This window comes from Schistocerca serialis, chromosome 11, assembly GCF_023864345.2.
Source record: "Schistocerca serialis cubense isolate TAMUIC-IGC-003099 chromosome 11, iqSchSeri2.2, whole genome shotgun sequence".
Taxonomy (NCBI): domain Eukaryota; kingdom Metazoa; phylum Arthropoda; class Insecta; order Orthoptera; family Acrididae; genus Schistocerca; species Schistocerca serialis.
The window spans coordinates 50,225,371-50,241,328 of NC_064648.1; the positions used below are offsets into that span (position 1 = coordinate 50,225,371).

The window sequence follows — 15,958 nt, forward strand, 5'->3', positions numbered from 1 at the left end:
ACACCAAATAAACAAGACTGTTTTGGCACCAATGGCCATTTTTATAACACTACAGAATATAGTTCACAAAGTACCAATATCAAATGCCTATTAGGCCTACTACAAACAAAAAAACTTAATGTTAGGAAATAGTTTCACTTTCATTCATATGCACCAGTTTCTCAAGCATGAGACCGAAAAGTAGTATTACGAAATTTTTATATAAATTTGGGATTGTCTTATTCTCCCATAATTTGTCCCCGTTTCTTCTCCTTCCTCGTTCCAGAAACAATCTTGTCACCACCAATTCTGTAGCTATTCGTGCCATTGTCAAAATTTGTTCGCTGATTAGCTTCACTAACCCTGCCAGAATCACATGTTAGGTTATCCCGCAATTGTTTTCCAGTTAGGCGTTTTACGTTTTTGTGCAACACGTTTTCCATGTTACTTCCAGAATGGAACTTAAGTGGCTGCTAGACAAGAACTGTGCTACTGGTCCTTACTAGTGTAGCGATATGGCCAAAAATTTTCTGCCAAAATTTCATTTCCTTTGATACACAGAGAAGATAATACATAATCTTTCTCACCTGTTATTCCTGACAGTTGTTTATTTCCACTCTCGTAGTCTGAATCTATGGATTTCGCTAGTAATTATAACAACACTGATCTTTCACAAATCCAATCAACCACATAATCAGACAGCAATTGGCATTCATCCGTTTGGCTTTAGTCTGCTCAGATCGTATAGCCCTGTCCCATCTACGGGAAGTTTATTTCTAGATGCGATGAGACATCACATACACTATGCATGCATTCAAAAATCTACTTATGATTCAGTCAGAAATCAACTTAAAATGTGTTCAAAAATGTTCAAAATCCAATAGGGATGCGTTTCAAAATCATATGAATAATCAATAGACAAACATGCGCTGCATGCTAGGCACTTTGTGATACAAGTTTTTTTTTCCTCAAGAATATGAATTTGGCGCCCCCTTTTACCGGTAGCATCTAGCTGCTTGATGCGACTGCTTGCACAGCCAACATCCACATTCCTGTAGCCAGAATTAAGAGAATCTACTACTCAAAAGCAACTCAACTGCGCATGCGCATGAGCCCGCTCGTAACTGCTAAAAGAAATCTAATGTAAACAGTTGTGACTTCACGCTCATCAGAAGCAATTTGTTGTTATGAAGCATTGTATAGTCTTCCTAAAGCCTTTGACACATTTTGCATTTGGCAGACACTTGCACGAGCACTGTGTGTCGTCGTTGTATATGGCGCATTTCCTTTGCAATTTAAGTAATTTTCGTTCTTTTTCTCTCGTTTATCTTATATTGTCGAAGTATTATTCTGCAGTAGTGGGGTACAGTAATATCCTTTGTTAGAGTATCGGTTCTTACCAGCCAAAATTACAAAAAATTAACTGAAAACAATCAAAAATAACTAGAATTCTAAAAAAAAAAACGGTTGTCCCGGGTCGTACACACCTTGTTTATGTACGCTCGTTACAGTGGTAATCCCCAACAAAACCAGTTACAGAGGAAAAGCTTGCAGCATTTTTTGCAAGGATTGATGATATTTTCAATCATCTTGTCAAATGCAAATTCTTCACCATGCTCCAGCTACTATCAGATTCACGTAGCTATTAAAGATGGAGAAAAAGACAGCTTTTGTTGTACCCTGTGGGCATTATGAATATCAAAGAAAGCCCTTCCAACCCCCCCTCCCCCCCAAACACCCGCCTCTCCCCCTGCACAACATTTTAACATTTTGATGATTTACTTTTAGCAGGTTTAAAGCCAACCATGTGACTAGTATACCTGGATAACACAGTTGTCTTTTCAAATTCAGTGAGAGAACATGCAAAGTAACTAAAAAACATACTAACCCATTTTAGTGATGCTAATCTAAATTTGAAATTCAAAAACTGCGATTTTGCACTATCATGATCGCACTATGCAGGCCATATAATTTTAGCATATGGTTAAGACCAGAACCACAATTAAAAAATGCAGTGAATGATTTTCCAGCATCGAGGAACATTAAAGAATTGCAACTGATTTCTCAGGTTAATAAATTACTATCGCCATTTTGTGGAGAACTATCTAGTCACCACAAAATGGCTTGCAAAATTACTAACGAAGGGAGTTGCTCCTGTCTGGACAATGGATAGCACGAGGGCCATGTTAAAACTGAAAGACATTCTTAACAAGTGCACCTGTCTTGGGTTATCGGCATTTTGCTCTACCTTTAATCTTGTTGTGTGATGCTAGCAATGTCTCGGCTGGTTGTATTTTGAGTCAGATACAAAATGGTGAAGAAAAACCAATTGGTTATGCTTCACGTCAGGTGTAGCAGCTGTGCAAAATTACACCACCACACAAAATGAACTTCTGATTCTTGTTTTTGGCACCCATTACTGTCAGTGTTACCTACAGGCATGACAGTTCACAGTAATTGCAGATCGTGTTGCTTTACAGTGCCTTTTGAGTTTAAAGGATCCCAGCAGTGGACTTGTTAGGTTGGCCTTAAAACTCTGTGAATATGACTACATAACCAGACTTAAGCCTGGAAAGTTAAATCAGAATCCAGGTGCCTTGAGTACAAAAATTAAGATCCTGTAAGTAGATGATGTGCTTACTGAGGAATTAAAGAAGGCACAAGAATCCCGAGACTACTGGCAAGTATATACTGCGACAAAGTCATGAGTGTATACAGACACATCGTAATGGGGAAAGTGCCACAAAGAAATTAGGATATTATGTTCAAAATTGTCTTTTTGCAGAGAGTGCAAGAACAAAAACCAAATGTACCTCTTCAAACTATATCTGAGGTAGCTGGACCTTTCAAAGTCTTAGCACTCTATATTGCTGGACCATTTGCCTTAACAGTAAAAAGTAACATACATTTTATCTGTCGCTGACCGTTTCTCTCATCATCTTATTGTGTGACCCACTGCAGATATGGCCGCTGAGATGGTTGTGAGAGCACTGGTAACTTATTTTGCACTACAATCTAGAAGTCCAGAGGCCATTATAGCAGACTGAGGGACAAACATTACGGCCAATCTTATCATACAGATATCTTGACTGTTTAAAATAAAGAAGTTCAGAGCTACGTCATTTCATTCTAAGAGTAATGACAGGGTTGAACACATTCATAAAACAGTACCTAGAATCTTATCTTATAACATGATTAGCTTCCCCTCAGACTGGGATTGTCTATTACCATATGTGATTTCATCATACAACACCAGGATACATGAAACCACAGTGTTGATTCCCTTTGAGGTTCTTTATCACCAAAAAATCCATTCATGTTTCAAGACTTATAAGCTGTCACCTGAAATGAATTCCAGCAAAGTGAAGTACATGGCTAAAAGATTAACATTTATTTTGAAGAGAATTCAGCAGAACAATGCAGCTGAACATGGAGACAGCTCCATAGTTGAAAGGATGCTAGGATGCTGATATACCCATTAGGAGATCATGGGATGTTATGACAAACTGCCATGAAATTGGGAAGAACTAAGAAATTTACATGACCCTGCACTAGACCATTATAGATGCTGCATTTCACATTGCCTGTCAACGTTTAATTACAAATCAGAAGATTATAGCTCAATTTGATCGCTTGACCAAGTATAAAGATATATAGCATCTACTGTAGTGGATCCAGCAAATCTCAGAAATGTTTAAAACAGATTTTGGTATAATTTACATTCTGTTACCCCATCAATTTACAGTATAGGGATTATGCTGTACCCTGTTTACATAGAAAACATCAACCCAGTCACATATGTTGTCTGATACCCATATCACCATACTTTTGATAATAAACATTGGTGCAGTATTAAGTCGAATTGTTTTTATAAATCAGGAAATATTCCATCTACCTTATTCCCTCAATCTTTGTCTTTGAGGATGGTATGTGGAGTAAAACAAATAAATAAATACAAAAAAAGTGTAGGGGGGTGTTGTGTGATGGAGGTTTTCAGAATTCGTGCTTGTTGGTTTAGAGGAGGTCATTCTGCTTGAAATAACTGTAAATATTTGTAGAGGTGTCATACCTCAACAGCATCTGAGTGTTGGTCCATAGGTTCAAGCGATTGCCACAGTATATCTCTTTCTTATTTTTAAAACCAGTTTTAATATAATATTTGAGTTTCCTTTAATACCTGTAGTATTTTTAATTTTCTTATTTGCTACAAAGGCTACACTTGTATTTACTTCCACTCTTTTCATCTGTAATAAAACATACGGCCTGATTTTAATTCCATTTGGTCTGGATTTTTTTCAACGCTTCTGATAACCTTTCTACATATTATTTGGTCTTAATTAACTCCTCTTGCAACTCCACTAACCTAGATCGTGATCCCAGAGTTCTGCAGTTTATTGTCACTGTTTAAGAAGTTGTAGAAACATTTGTGTTTCTAAGGCCCAAGTGATCAAATGCAGAAGTAGCTGTATGTGCCCTGTGGTCTGAGGCTATTGCCCAAGTTTCCTAAGTACAATTTTATATATTCAGCATTAACCATTCTGTATAAGAGTACAACTCTTGATTCTTTAGATACTTTGGGAAGTTGAGGCGAAATTGACGTAAGATAGCACTTACACTGTGCATGCTTTTAGCGATGACATAGCATCATGCTCAAATCTTAACGACTTTTTTTCCATTTATGGACTTCTTTTTTATTTTCTGCTCTGTTGTGGTTAATATAAAATTAGTACCAGACCTAAAATTTTGACAGAGTTAAGTCTCTTCTTGGAAAGTTTTGTGTTGAAATTTCAATGCAAGCGAGAAAAAGTTTATTTTCTACCAGTTATAAATTTTCTCTAGATTATTTATTAATGTACCATAAACCTTGTTATAATGTTGTATTTTTTATCTTATCTTGTGTCCTGTCTTACATTTGTAACTTATTTTACATATATACTCCTCTACTTCATTGTGTGCAGTAGTCTGTTACAATATCTTACTTATTGATAGTAGTAGTTCCTTTTACCCTATTACTAATTGTTTCACCTCTCCATTCATTTGTTATTTCAAAATAACTTCTTTCTTTTATAATCCCATGTTAAGGGTTTCAGAGTCTTGCATGCTTACAGATTTGTTTTGTTACATTACTGATTAACAGAAAATTACTTCTGAAATGTTCACTTTCTATACAGAATGATTCATATTTTGTGTACATGGTTTGAGTTACACTAAAACAAACAGAGTAGTGTCAGAAATTTGACCCCATGTTACTTCTACAGTAATTGAAAAAAGGTAGATGAAATATCTCATGTATAAAATTTACTCTGTGAGCTATTGATTGATACTGTTTTTTGGAGATAGCAATATTATGTAGATCAAAATATGGAGTGACATATGTACCAGGCACATCAATGCTGCCCCTAATGCATTGTGTGCGTGCTGTGGTGCCAGTGATGAAAATGAAGTAGTGAGGCATGTCATTATTGAGAAATAGCATCTCATATGAAATGGCAGTCAATTAGATACATTGTCATGATGGTTTTTCAGTCTAGTAGGCAACCTGATAAGAAAACTATGAATAATTATGCTAGAAAAATCAAAATGGTTATTATACAGGGTGTTACAAAAAGGTACGGCCAAACTTTCAGGAAATATTCCTCACACACAAAGGAAGAAAATATGTTATGTGGACATGTGTCCGGAAATGCTTAATTTCCATGTTAGAGCTCATTTTATTACTTCTCTTCAAATCACATTAATCATGGAATGGAAACACACAGCAACAGAATGTACCAGCGTGACTTCAAACACTGTGTTACAGGAAATGTTCAAAATGTCCTCCATTAGCGTGAAAGCGAGGCGACACAGAACTGTCTGATTTTGCAGTCAATATTTGTTGATAATGTCTGCTCTTGGCACTTATGTGAGTCTGTATTTGGGGTTACAAAGTCAAGTCTCTTTAGCAAGCAAGCTTAGATTCAAATTATTACTATCAGCTAGTTGCATTGATCAGTGGTTGCCACCTAAGTTGCTCATTAACAGATACTAGGTGGTCAATTCACATTTCAAAATGAATTGATATCGTTGATTGGCATAGCACATATACAATGCATTAATTAATTCCTTTGAATGACACAGGCTTCAGTTAACGCAGCATGATGTTTTGTCTGTTGAAAATTATTTCCTTTAATATTAATGTGGAATACTACATCATCATCATCTTTATTGTTATTCTTATTGTCCAGGGATATGCCATACTTGGTTCACTTCTTGTGATGCTCGGTTCGAAATCGTAGGACACTACCGTTTTTCCTTAACTTGGTTTTTAATAACACAGTTTTTTTTTTGAATATGATTCACTACTATGAATGGACACACTTGTTTTTGGGCATGATGCAGTATGAAACTGACCAACTGAGCTATATACAAAATGACAATTTCAGGGCCTACCCTCCAAATAAATTTCTTGGCCAACCACTGTCTCATCTGTCCTTAGTCCTTTTAACTATTGTTGTTGAGTACTGTCTTCATGTTCTGCCAGTCACCAGGTACTTTTGACGAGTTTAAGCACAGCTTGTGGGTTTTCCTTGAGCGCTATTGATGAGTTAACTTAAGCCATCCTGCTGCCCCCTGACCACTAATGACAAGTATAAATGCGCAACTTCACAGGCAGCTGTGTACTGTTCATGAATTTAAGTGCACAATAGAGCTTTGAACCTATTTTTTAGCAGTTTCTCACAGTTCTGGCTACTAAGTTGGTAGTAGTAGTAGTAGTAGTAGTACTGTGTCTACTACGATATTATTTCACTGCATTCAATTTTACTTGATCTTACTGTTCATCAATGTTTGGGATTACAGAAATGTCCGATTCCACCCGTATGCTTTGAGCAATGACGTCACCAATATGGCGGACACGACCATTCACAATGTCTCCAATATGGCGCCTATGAGGTCGTTATGTAAACACGATTACAAAATCCATAAATATAATCAAACTCACGGGACCAGTGCGGGAAATTGGGGGTTTTTGGGTGGGGACAAACTAAAAACACACACACACACACACACACACACACACACACACACACACACACGACAACATAAAACCAATCAAAATTTCCCCAATTCCACTACATTCACAATATTCACAGGAATCTGTCACTTCCCTTCATCTACATAGCTCAACCACAATTACCGATACCACAAAATGAAAATTGATATCTAGAAAAATTGCAACACTGCGACTACACATACCATCAAAAATGGGAATCGGACACTTCACTTGACCTATATAGGTCAACGGCAGCTCACAATACCAAAACACGTAGCTACAACGAGTCATTGGAATTGGACACTTCCCTTGACCTATATAACTCAAATACAACTGACAATACCAAAAAAAATTGAAATAAAGTTCTTCCCCTAAGATACATAAATCAACCACAAGTGCTGATAACAAAACACCAACCACCAACACATGCAGTAAATAACACTGACCCAACAACACACAAATACCCCACCAATCATCATAACATGCAAACAACAGATCCAAAAAAATGGCTACTTACCACAAAAAAGTTCCAGCACTACATACTAGGTCAGCAACCCCAATCCCCCCACCTCTGCCAAACAAACAAACAAAAACACATCCAAAACAAACCAGCCCCCCCCCCCCTCAACCTTAACCCAATTAAACTTAGAAGACATATCCATACCAAACAAAAGAAGCCACAAATTAAATTAAATGACTTACCACTCAACAAACAGCAAATGACACCACAATAACATAAACACAACACAAACTTGATTCTTAACTCAGTGAAACCAATTTCTGTTCTTCTATAACAGTCATGACCGATAAATGCACACTTCAAGCAGTGATAACCAAATGAACCCAATACACCACATAATACATGGACCATACACACACCACTTGAGGACACCTCCAACTGCAACAAGACGACAGCTACAAACACAACACACTCATAAACTAAACTCCGCACCGTCATGACGTCACACACCACAACATGCTTACATCACGGATCAAAGCCGATGGGTGGGATTGGACGCCTCTGTTGATCCAAATGTTTTTATCTTCAGCCCTTCTATTGAATACGTTGTTGTTGTTGTTGTTCCCTTCTTATTGAGGAAGAAATTATGAAGATATGAAGCATGACAGTGGGGATGAATTATTCGAAGTTGATACAAGTGGTAACTCCTCCACAGATTCTGACCATGACAGTCTTGAAGTCATGTACCTCAACAAGTGTAACATGTAGTCTTGTGTCAACAAGATGTAATTGATAGTCTGTCCGAGGAAGAAAGGGTGGTGACAAATTTGACTAGAAAAAAAATAATTTTAGTCCACTTAATCACGCATTTGAAGACTTGTCCTTAGGACACAGCAATCAGCCAGGGAATGATCCAAGCTCTCTGTCGTTCTTCATGTTATTTTTCAGAGAAGATACTGTACTGACTAATACACAACCAGGAGGTTTGGAGTCCCTTGATGTCTCTTTCACACGTGTGAAGTGCACAGGAGTGAAAGTACCGCATACACTGCATCAGACAGACAAAAATTATAAATGATCCTCTGTTTATGGTATTGAAATATTCATAAATCAATAAAGATATTTCATACACTTGGATTTACATTTCTTTGAAGATTTTATTGCACAATTGGGCATAAAACAGATCATTTTCTTTCATTTCATGAACTGATGGTTTTAAAGTTTCCTTGAGGTGTACGAGTCTCAGCTTTATCTTTAACAATTGTAGAAGCTGAAGAAATTAATTAAAATTTGTATCACAGCCATGACTTGAACCTTTTTTCAACTTTATTCAATTGACTGTATACATACAAATAGAGCACATTAATAAGAAATGACACATTATATTTAGTTTCAGATTTTTTTTTTTTTAATTTCTCCTTTATTACATTTTTGTTGACTATCTTTTCAGTGTTGGCAGTGTTGGGAGTTCATTTTAGTTTTACATTTAGGATATTTTTCCATGTGTGTGTTTTTGTAATGCTTTCAGTCTTTTTATGAAGTTTTTGAGTTAGGTTTGTTGACTTCTTTCCTCAGTGACGATTAATAGCAGCAAATAAACAGTTTTATGTTACTAGTGTAGGTCGGCTCAGTGACAGAGAGCTGTGACATCTCTCCCCCGCCCCCCTGCCCGCACATCTAGTACAGAAAAGGCTGCCCCAGGTACCCCATCCTCACTACACCTCAAGGTGGCACTCTGGAGCCAGTTGACTGTGGCCAACAAAGCTTCCAGCTGCATTTGGACTGTGGCTAACTCCTCCTGCATCCGCACACAACAGACACAGTCCCTATCCATCTAGCTAATATGTGATTTACTATAAGAAACTTAAGGAAACCTACTGCCACACTAGGTTAACAACTACACTCTAGGTGGCAGAAAGGACACTCAACAATGAAAAACAATAAATATTTATGGTAGAAGCTAGATTTGGTGCTTATTTTGCTGCTAGGGCTATCAAATGGATACTACAGGAAAAAACAGTGACCTACAGTATACTGCTAGAGGCTATATAGTGAATGTTATTTATAAATGTTAAACAGTAACCAGCGGTAAACTACACCTACTGGTAATCCCTCGCATTTACAGTGTAAACAAACGTTTACGTACACGCGAAAATGGCCTAATAAAACTATAAAAACGGCTACATTCAATGTATCGAGTCGAAATGACACAAATAAACGTAAATACTGAGTATTGTACACTGACAGATGCAGGTACAAAACAAAACCTTTAGCTAACAATAAGACTTCAGAATGAAAAGCACAAATACGAGTTCTACTTTATAGGAACCCATAGGCTCACAGTACACGATCACTAATGCCCACAACAAGCTAAGGAAAATAAGCAGACGCGAGGAGAGTATTAGATTTCTGCTAACTAAACCGTATGTAAGAATGGCTCAGAAGTTTTATTGTAACATTGATTTACTCAGACATTTTAGTGTAACACTAATTTACCACGTATTTTACGTCTACTTAACTGTTAACGCTCACAGGTTGCGCTAGTCAAACGTATGCAAGTGGCGTTAAGAGTTCACCGTCAGTATCACTTTTCCTAATAAAACTCATAAAAACTGCTACCTTCAATGTAACGAGCCTAAATGACACTAATAAGCGTGAATACTAAGCATCCAACACTAACTTAAACTGATTAACCCTCGTATTTATAATGTAAACAAACGTTCACGTACACGCGAAAAATGACCTAATAAAATGTATAAAAACTGCTATGTTCAATGTATCGAGTCTAAATGACACAAATAAACGTAAATACTGAGTATTGTGCACTACTTAATTGATGTTCCCGCGCATTTAACAATGTAATTTAAGAATGTAAACAAACATTTGCGTACACGCGAAGCTGTCCTTCGCTTTTCCTATTCAAACGCAAATAAAAACTGAAACCTTCAATTTATCAAGTCTATTTCACACTAATACACGCAAATACTATAGAAAATACAGAAAAAACTGTTAATTACATATCTCGTAACACTCACTGAAAAAGACGTAAAATTCTGCTGTTGGCCACACGAGCGACAAGATTCACACTGGTTTTGAATGCATCTGCTGGTTCTGCGATACTGTCACCCTTCGTGTACTCAGTACTGTGTAGTCAGCAGCAACCTCGTGGTGTTGTGGAAATTTGTGTGTGATATTCTCCAGGTAATTTATAAGCGTTTGTAAACTGCAAACAAGAATAAGTGAAGAAATGTGTTTCGGAAGTAAATTAACATGGTACTTAATTTCTATCACAGTAACAGTTGAGTTTGATGAGTGTACTAGTTCGCGAATATCTTGTGATGACTCTGCTGTTTGAGGCTGCTGTCTTTTTTATGTTTTAATTTTTAATGGGTACATAAGGATGAGATTTTATTCTGTATTTAATTGTGATCACATCACCTATAGTGTGCTTGGTGACGGTGTGTGAATGTTGTAATTTTTCAGGTTATGTTCGTAACAACTAAATACCTGAGTTGTTAGTGCTTGTTTTTGGCCTGACCGTTAAAATCGCTACGTGTATCTTCGTAAAAGAAACGGCTGAGTGTGTGACGTGCTGTCAGGAGCAGTTTGTCTACGAAGTAATGTCCTCATATACTTCGTGGCTAACGAGAAAAGGCTGACAGTGAAATTCAAAGGTTGCCCATGTTAGTGCGCTTATTTTGACTTACTTAGCAGTAATAATGATTGTGATGATAATTTTCTGTGATGTGATGTAGACATAAAGCGGCTCCAGATCTTAGGGCTGACGTAAGCATTTTTTAAAGTGCCCACAGTTACTACATCATTTCATGGTTTGAGTATGTTCGCATGAAAGGAAATGCTGCAATTCTGTTGCATTTTGTTAGTTTTCACTGTGCTTTGATTATTCGTGTCGTTAGTATTCGTGTAATCATATGTAAATACCAGTTTGTTGTAGTGTGTGGGTTTTAATGGAGTTCTGTATAAGAGTACTGCAACATCATTTACGAACTGGCGAGATGCAAGGTACAGATTAACTATAATCTGCCTAACGTAAAGCATTACATGTCATCAGAACTCAATAGATCATTCATCATATTTGCAGTTAGTATGAAGTCGTTTCAGTAAATCAGTTTTGTTAGAAAATGCTAACCAATGTTTAATCTTGATGGTAATCAAGAATGAGAACTTCCGCATTGCAATGTGCAGTCTACAGCAGGTATTGGTTTCCTTTAATAGCAGGTAAAGATTCTAAAATGATGACGCTTCCTGTAAATTGAGCATACATCCGTGAATGAATACAGATGAAGTAAGTTTCAAGGTAATGCCTACGTTGAAAATGCATATTCACTGATAAACAATCCGTATATCCGGATTTTCTTCATGTCCCTATCACACTGAAATTAACACAATGAACCAAGTATAGAATGAAATATTTGATGTTGTTAAGTAATATCGCTGCAATCTATTTACTGCTGTGATTGTTTGTAATGCTGAAGTTAATGCATGCACACAAAATTACACATCTTCCATAATTGTCACAACAGGATGGTATCCATGAGCCAGTGTTACAAAGAAGCAGTAGCAACTTTAAATGCTCAGTTTCCATTGCATGTTATTTTATGATTGTTCTCACTCTTCATGACCTGCAAAATGTGAATGAGTTTATATCAATGAACACATTTTTCCTCAGCCACTTTGCATCTGTTTCCTGTGTAATCACCCATTTACTGCACGCAATATATGAGTGACAATACTGCCTTTGAGCTATACCTCATGGTAAAAACAGAAACTGAGTGGGCCAAAAACTTTTCTTATCTGATTGCTTTTTCTTTTCAGACTGTAGAACTGAAGCGATGGACCAGGAGCCAACTAAGTGGATAAAAAAAGATGAAACTGATGAAGTACAAACTGAGTTACACTTCATAGTAAGTGGCTTACTTGTATTTCTTAACAGGGTTTCATTAATTTCTGTGTGCAGTGTGATGCGTGAATACATACAATTGATGTCATACAGCTGGAAACATGAATAATTCGGTTTACTAAACTGATGAACTTACTGTCTTAAATATGACATTTTGCACAGTGCATTGAAATAAGCCTTGTATTAAACCTCACATAGAATTGAGCAAGAGTTTCAATTTAATGTTTAGTAAACATGCAAAACTTTTTTAATGCACAACCCAATTATACTGATAAACTGGTTGCCATAAAGTGGGTATATTCTGCTCTGATACACTTCTTTTGAATGACAACCTTAATGTGCAACTTAAGAATGATTATGACTGTAGTGAACCTTAGCAGTGCCATTAAATTTATAAATAGTATGGCTGCAGTTAATGCATTATTGCAGTGTATCGTGGTATGGAATGAGAATTGTTTACTTTGAATATGTGAACCATATGTAAGTAGAACTCACAGCAGTAAAGTTAAATTCCAGACAAATATCACATGGAAGCATAAATTGTTACACGGCAGAATGAATTTGTATGTTGGCAGCAAAGTTTTTATGAATCCATGGGGCTACACATTAAATATTGACAGGTTTGTCCATAACCACTTTCTGCATTTGCTGCACATTGTTACTCATATTGTTTGTGAAACTGTCACAATGATACAGTTAGTGGTGTAAATAATCTTACATATACATGTCACTTGAAATCTGATGTAGTGCAACCAGTTGTAGGGTATTCACCTATCAGCAGCAAACAAATTCACTTGGTGCCACTAGTATTTTTATCCTGCAAATGAGAATTGAGCGCACTGACACAATCACGCAAACTACTTGTGAACTATCTGTGCTGAAAAAATCTGTTTCAACATACATCTTGAGTGCAACTGCAGAAGTACTGGGATAGCATTAATGCAGCATTTTCATTTGAATATATGTGAGTACTTCAATATATATTATACAAACTATGTGAACAGCTTGCAATTCATTTGACAAGCATTATCACAACAGTAATCCTAAACAATCACTGTGAGGAAATGATAGGAAAATAAATATACTAAATTTTATTAAATACAGTAAAAGAGTGGTCAGACCCAACACAGTTCAGGCTTTGACTTTGAACCCTGATGTAAAGATGGTTTGGCATTCAGGATGATATGTATGCACAACACACATCATGTAAATGAAAAGCAGTTTGAAGATCCATTGACTTTGGACCTAAACTGGAGAACTATTCAAAGGCTACAAGGTTAAAATGTGGCTCTAGACCCACTCCCCCCTTGTAACATTGGTTGTAGTGGGAGTCTGATTCATAGTGCATCTCAAGGCTTAGCCTATGTTTAAAAGTGGCAGTGTGGCTGTGAGCTGACAAAGTCTAGAAATGTGAAAGCCAAGTAAAGGATATGGTAACAAATTGATCAGTAGCACAGCCTAATGTTAACCAAAACATCCAAATGGTGCCCATAACGTAACTTTTTACCTACAAGAAGTCTTCTCATACTCTGTGTGCTGTGTTAGTCGATGAACTGAACTTCCCTATGACCTTAACATTGTATCAGTTGAAAGCCACCTTATTTGCCAAATTAATTAAATGTTAATTTTTAATTGGTGTATATTTTGGGCATGAGCTCATGCTGGAAAGTAATGACACAAAATTTCTATTCGGAAATTATTGAAGCATTTTAATTAAAACAAACTTAATATTTAACATATTTATTCTTCGCGCTTGTATATTTATTTCAAACATAGTCACCTTGGCACTGAACACCTTTCTCCCAGTGAGACACCAGGTTGTTGGTGTCGTCACTGTAGAATGCTTGACTTCGTTGGCAGACCCACAGCCTCACCTACGCTTACACTAATTCATCACTATCAAAGTTAAGTCCCTGAAGGTGTTCTTTAAGTTTTGCAAACAGTTGAAAATTCATTTGCTCAAACCGGGTCAGTATGGAGGATGATCAATAATAATGAATCAAAGGCGTCAGTCTGTTGCAGGTGCAAAAAAAAAAGTTGTGTATGGTCTGGCATTGTCATGCTGAAGGAGAGGGTGCTCCACATGTGTATGAACTATTTGAATTGGTGCTCTGTTGTCTGAGGGTTTTCTCACATGCTGACACAGTTAAATAACACACACACACACACACACACACACACACACACACACACACACACACACACACACCTGTTCATCAGGAGGGTGCTGCATACTCTGTCAGCAAAGTGGTAACATCAACAGTGTCATATGCATGACAACTGATATTAAGAACACAATCAAAATTTTGGAGGCATTATTTTCTGGCACACCCTTGTAATAAATTGATGCATTTTACAGTTGCCTCAAATGTTGCAGAATGGTTCCCTTGGCATTGCCCAGCATCCACTTGGAAGTCATAATACTAAATCCATATACACAGCAGCCAAAACATTATGATCACTGATCTACTGTCAGTATAAACTCATCCAGGCAATAGCATCTCACCTTGTCTTCTAGTCAGACACACACACGTTGCATGGAGTATCAGTGAGCATCTTGTCTTGTTGTAAAATAGGAAATGCGCACAATCTGAGTTTGACCAAGAGCAGATTTTGATGGCCTGAAGGCTTGGTATGAACGTTATGGAAGCTGCACAGCTTGCCGGGTGTTGAAGTAGTACTGTGGCAGTTGTCTTCAACACATGGCAAAACAAAGGTGAGACCATGGCCAGACGTTATGGGGTTGGGCAAGTACTCCTCATCACAGATGGTAGACATCATAGGCTAGGCAGACTGGTAAAACGAGACAGGCAACAAACTGTGGTGTAACTAACATCAGACATTAATGCTGGGCAGAGTACAATTGTGTCTGAATGCACAATGCTCCAAACACTCCTAATGATGAGTCTGTGCCGCTGATGACCCACGCCATGACATCGACAACAACTGAAATAGGTATGTAACTATTGGCGCTGGATGTTGGCACAATGGCCGAGCACTGCGTGGTCTGATGAATCCTGATACCTTCATCGTGCCATTGGGAGGGTGCATTTCCGTCACCCACAAGGGGAAGAGCCTCTTGACTCCTGTACTGTAGGGGCCTCCATTATAGTCTGGGAAACAACTATGTGGGCACCCATGGGTCCAGTGGAGCTTGTGTGAGGCACTGTGTCACAAAAGAAGTATTGTAAACTGGTTGCAAAGCACATCCACCCCTTCTATTGTTGTTGTGCTCTTCAGTGGCAAGACTGGATTGATGCAGCTCTCCATGCCACTCTATCCTGTGCAAGCTTCTTCATCCCCGAGTAACCACTGCAACCCACATCCTCCTGAATCTGTTTAGTGTATTCATGTCTTGGTCTCCCTCTGATTTTCACCCTCCACCCTTCCCTCCAATACTAAATCGATGATCCCTTGATGGCTCAGAACCTGTCCTACCAACCAGTCCCTTCTTCTATAGGGTGGCACACGAAATGTGTTACCATTTTGTTTTTTAATATAAACTTTATTGTCAATACAATATGAAAGGAACATATACTCCAATGAAGAGCTGTCCATGGAGATTTGT

General features: G+C 37.5%; 2 protein-coding genes across 12 annotated transcripts in view; one reads left to right on the plus strand and one right to left on the minus strand.

Moving 5' to 3' along the window:
* The window catches only part of LOC126426993 (uncharacterized), a 229,065-nt gene extending 218,466 nt beyond the window's left edge, over positions 1-10,599 (minus strand). For 4 of the 5 annotated variants that reach the window (XR_007576477.1, XR_007576478.1, XR_007576475.1 and 1 more), the window contains exon 1: positions 10,505-10,580. The gene's annotated coding sequence lies outside the window, so the exon portion shown is untranslated. Of the gene's footprint in view, positions 1-10,504 lie in introns of all 5 variants that reach the window. The other variant, XM_050089151.1, reaches the window with a different exon arrangement.
* Positions 10,550-15,958, plus strand: part of LOC126426991 (zinc finger protein 431-like) — a 183,579-nt gene continuing 178,170 nt past the window's right edge. For 5 of the 7 annotated variants that reach the window (XM_050089147.1, XM_050089150.1, XM_050089148.1 and 2 more), the window contains exons 1-2: positions 10,550-10,670; positions 12,306-12,394. In XM_050089147.1, the coding sequence (XP_049945104.1) occupies positions 12,323-12,394 (72 nt within the window). In that variant the 5' untranslated portion in view covers positions 10,550-10,670; positions 12,306-12,322. Of the gene's footprint in view, positions 10,671-10,952; positions 11,153-12,305; positions 12,395-15,958 lie in introns of all 7 variants that reach the window. The other 2 variants (XM_050089145.1, XM_050089146.1) reach the window with 2 other exon arrangements.